This window comes from Liolophura sinensis, chromosome 2, assembly GCF_032854445.1.
Source record: "Liolophura sinensis isolate JHLJ2023 chromosome 2, CUHK_Ljap_v2, whole genome shotgun sequence".
NCBI lineage: Eukaryota > Metazoa > Mollusca > Polyplacophora > Chitonida > Chitonidae > Liolophura > Liolophura sinensis.
Window position 1 is genome coordinate 16,132,484 of NC_088296.1, and position 3,924 is coordinate 16,136,407.

Sequence of the window (3,924 nt, forward strand, 5' to 3'; positions counted from 1 at the left end):
CTAAAAGATGTTACTAATGGGAAATTCCAGCAATTCGTTGAGCAATGAAATGACCCAGGAATTGGTAACGTTTCTCAGGTATCGATCTAAAAAGGCCTCGTTGTCGTTGACGTTAATTTATCCATGACTGTGTTGTCGGAAATCAGGTAGAAATCAGAAACCTATTGATCAGTTCCATAATGTTTTAAACAATCTGGTGATATTTCATCCAGAATGGGGTGCGTCAAGCCGGTCACGCCTTCTTAGCAAAATATTTATTTATTTATTTGATTGGTGTTTTACGCCGTACTCAAGAATATTTCACTTATATGACGGGGGCCAGCATTATGGTGGGAGGAAACCGGGCAGAGCCCGGGAAAAATCCACGACCATCCGCAGGTTGCTGGAAGACCTTCCCACTTACGGCCGGAGAGGAAGCCAGCATGAGCTGGACTTGAACTCACAGCGACTGCATTGGTGAGAGGCTTCTGGGTCATTACGCTGCGCTAGCGCTCTAACCGACTGAGCCACGGAGGCCCCGCTTAGCAAAATAAAAATAGCAGTTATTAGGAAATATAAATATACCTCAACATCTTGTTTATTTTCATATTTTGGCATATCTTTTTCATTATCCTTAAAACTGTGGTCTACGTTGTAGAGTTCGTTTTCGTGTATCGTTCAAACAAACAAACAGTCAAACAAATAGATTATTTTCGACATCATGACGAGAAAACCTTTTGCATGGAGGATGGCTAAAAACTTTCACGTTTATGACAAGTGAGGCACAGATTCATACAGATTTTTTGTTCTGTTTAGAGGCTTCACCGACATGTAAAAAGACAGATTTATTAAAAATTTTTTATTTCTTCCTCTTTTACTCTGTATTGGAAACACAGAAAACATTCTTCTTTTGCATACGTGAAAATATTTTTTATTAATTCAAAGTACAGAACTCATTAAAACAATACACAAATGTCATGTACAAAAACGGTTTATTATAGAACAGAATCACAACCAAATGTTTACAGACAGAAGGTCTAAGGCTAACAAAGAGCTGTCTGATTTAGCTCTCTCTGCAAAATCTTAAATATGGGCACTTTAGTCTACCTGGGTTATTTTCCCAGGTAAAATCCTGTAAAAATTTACAATTACAAAATATGTGTTTGTTGGTTTATCTATTATTTATAGGTCATAATGGAAAATAGGGCCATGTTCATGTTTATTTTCCTCATATGTAAGTTACGAAAAATATTTATGAAGCACTCGTGTCACTAATTTTAAATACTGACGCAACGCACTTTAGTTTTTACTACAGATCCAGATCTCTTTAACTAAGCTTTAGAAGTATTAATGGAAGGCAACAAAGCGCAGAAAATACTCTTCTGCGTGTTAAACAGGCGGTGATGAAAATGATCTGATCTCGATGGGGGCACAAGGGAGTGGGATAGCATATATGAAATTTACAAGCTGTTGAAACTCCGTGAAGTTATTCAAATGGAAGATATGGTAAGACGTAGGTGGAGAAGCCATCATTTCCATCTCCCGCTTGTCGTCGTCGTTGTACTGCCCTATGGCGAATACAAACAGCAGCGGGTTGTATCTGCTTCTTTTCAGATCAAAGGCGGCCTCAACCGCATTCGGACCGCAGTTTGTTTTCCCGTCAGTTAGCAGCACCACCTCTTTCTTAGATATTCCTTTCTCACGAAGGCCTGCAACATTATGCAAGGGTGGTGGATGGAATGGTAATTTCAGTGAATGGCCGTTAGTGAGGCATTACTGAAGAATGTTGCACTGGTACCATCAACGGTGGTCAGATTTTTGGATGATGGAAACCGGATTCCCCGGAATAAACCACCTTCCTTCAGCAGATACTCAAGTGTGCAACTCACTTCACAAGGGACTGAATGGGAGTGCTGTGTTGAGATCGATCTTATCATTACACCACTAAGAATTTAATGATGTTACCTTAAATGATAATTTAGTCAAGGTATAAACACATAAAAAAAAAACGTTTCACAAACTTTCGCCCCACACGCTGGGATCTATCCTCATGATTATTAATAAGCCCACGTGCGGCTATGAGTCGTAATCAGTATAATGTTACCTCTTTTTAAGTTGAATATCTGCTGTCCTAGGTTCAGAGCCCTTCCTGTGCAAGTGGTACTGGACACCTTGGGTAAATCGCCGACAGCCGCCTGTAGGTCAGCCAAGTCGAGGTATTCCTTAAAGTCAAAGTTTATCACGGGGTTGGTAGAGTAGGTTATCACAGCTGCCCTGTTGTCGGCGGGCCCGGGGCCAATCGTTCCGCAGATCTTACCGATAAGCTTGGCGATGTTGTCTTTCGCCATGGAATAAGTATCACCGGATATGCTACCACTCGTGTCCAATATAAAGAGGAAATCACGTGGTTTAATGACTGGTGACTGTCGTTTGAACCGATAGACTTCACCCTCAAAGGCTATATCGGAAATGAGCATCAAGTTCACCTGATGAGCTATAATCTTCACATCTGTCTGGAACCACGGGTCTATAAAAGAGAGCACCGAATATCACAATAAACATTGCTTATCTTCAGACATATCACTTTGGCCCGTGCACTAAAAAACATGGAAGAATCTACAAGAAATAACTACACCGTTTTAGCACTTTTATTTTTAGTGTAAGGCATTAAGGAAGCAAATAGGCAGCTCTATGATGTTATGCACTACCAGGAAATCGGAATGATTGACCTCAATATTACAAAAGACAAAGTACACCAGGTTGTATGTGAACTATTCGATACTAAACAAACTGATCAACGGTGTCGTGACTATCTCTCTGATATTTCCTAAAGGAAATACAGACTCTAAGAAAATATTTCCTTTTCGTCCTCTAATCGTCTACCCTAGAGGCAAGAACCTACGCGAAATTCTGCGTAAAGTCAAATTATAGCATATGCTAACCTTATCTTTGATGAGCGCAGACGCGAGTATTCAATGCCAAACATACCCGAAACACTGTAAACATAGTCATGTATAGACGGAACCAATCTCCAGTGCTATGACAAACGTTCACTTATGTACAGAGCTGTCTCTTCTGGCCAAGTACTATTTTACACTGCTTGTTGTAATGGACAGTGTCGAGTCTGAGTCTACCATAGTTAAACTTTGGGTGTTTTTTTTCTCCCAGCTCCTGATAACATGGCCCTTTCTTTAGAATTCAACTTCCATGTGGGCTCTTGAAAACACTAAACCTCTCACTAAAAAACTGGGCGCTCAACTACACGTAGCGTATAAGGACCCTCCACATGGGTTTTCTCTACTCGATAGTACCATTCCTCCACATGGGTTTTCTCAACTTAAACGCACCATTCTTCCAGATGGGTTTTTTCCTACTCAATAGAACCATTCCTCCACATGGGTTTTCGCTACTCAATAGCACCATTCTTCCACATGGGGTTTCTCTACTTAATAGCTTCTTCCACATGGGTTTTCTCTACTCAAAAGCATAATTTTTCCGCATGGGTTTTGTCTACTGAATAGAACCATTCCTCCACATGGGTTTTCTCTACTCAATAGCATCATTCCTCCCCATGGGTTTTCTCCACTCAATGGCACCATTCCTCTACATGGGTTTCCTCTACTCAGTAGTACCATTCCTCCTTATGGGGTTTCTGTACTCAATAGTAGAATTCCTCCCTATGGGGTTTCTCTACTCAGTAGCACCATTCCTCCCCATGGGTTTTCTCTACTCAATAGCACAATTTCTCTACATGGGTTTTCTCTACTCAGTAGTACCATTCCTCCACACGGGGTTTCTCTACTCAATAGTACCATTCCAGCATATCGGGTTTCTCTACTTAATAACACTATTCCTCCACATGGGTTTTCTCTACTCTATAGCACCATTCTTCCACATGGGTTTTCTGTACTCAATATCATCATTCCTCCACATGGGTTTTCTCTA

General features: G+C 40.7%; 1 protein-coding gene across 1 annotated transcript; it reads right to left on the bottom strand.

Annotated features, from left to right (window-relative positions):
• Nucleotides 1-1,080: 1,080 nt before the first annotated feature.
• On the bottom strand, nt 1,081-2,486 carry LOC135463201 (matrilin-3-like). The gene is made up of 2 exons (XM_064740515.1): nt 2,084-2,486; nt 1,081-1,688 (listed from the first exon to the last, which is right to left on the bottom strand). Exons 1-2 carry the CDS (start codon nt 2,454-2,456, stop codon nt 1,369-1,371), a joined length of 693 nt encoding a protein of 230 aa, XP_064596585.1. The 5' UTR covers nt 2,457-2,486; the 3' UTR covers nt 1,081-1,368.
• Nucleotides 2,487-3,924: the final 1,438 nt, after the last annotated feature.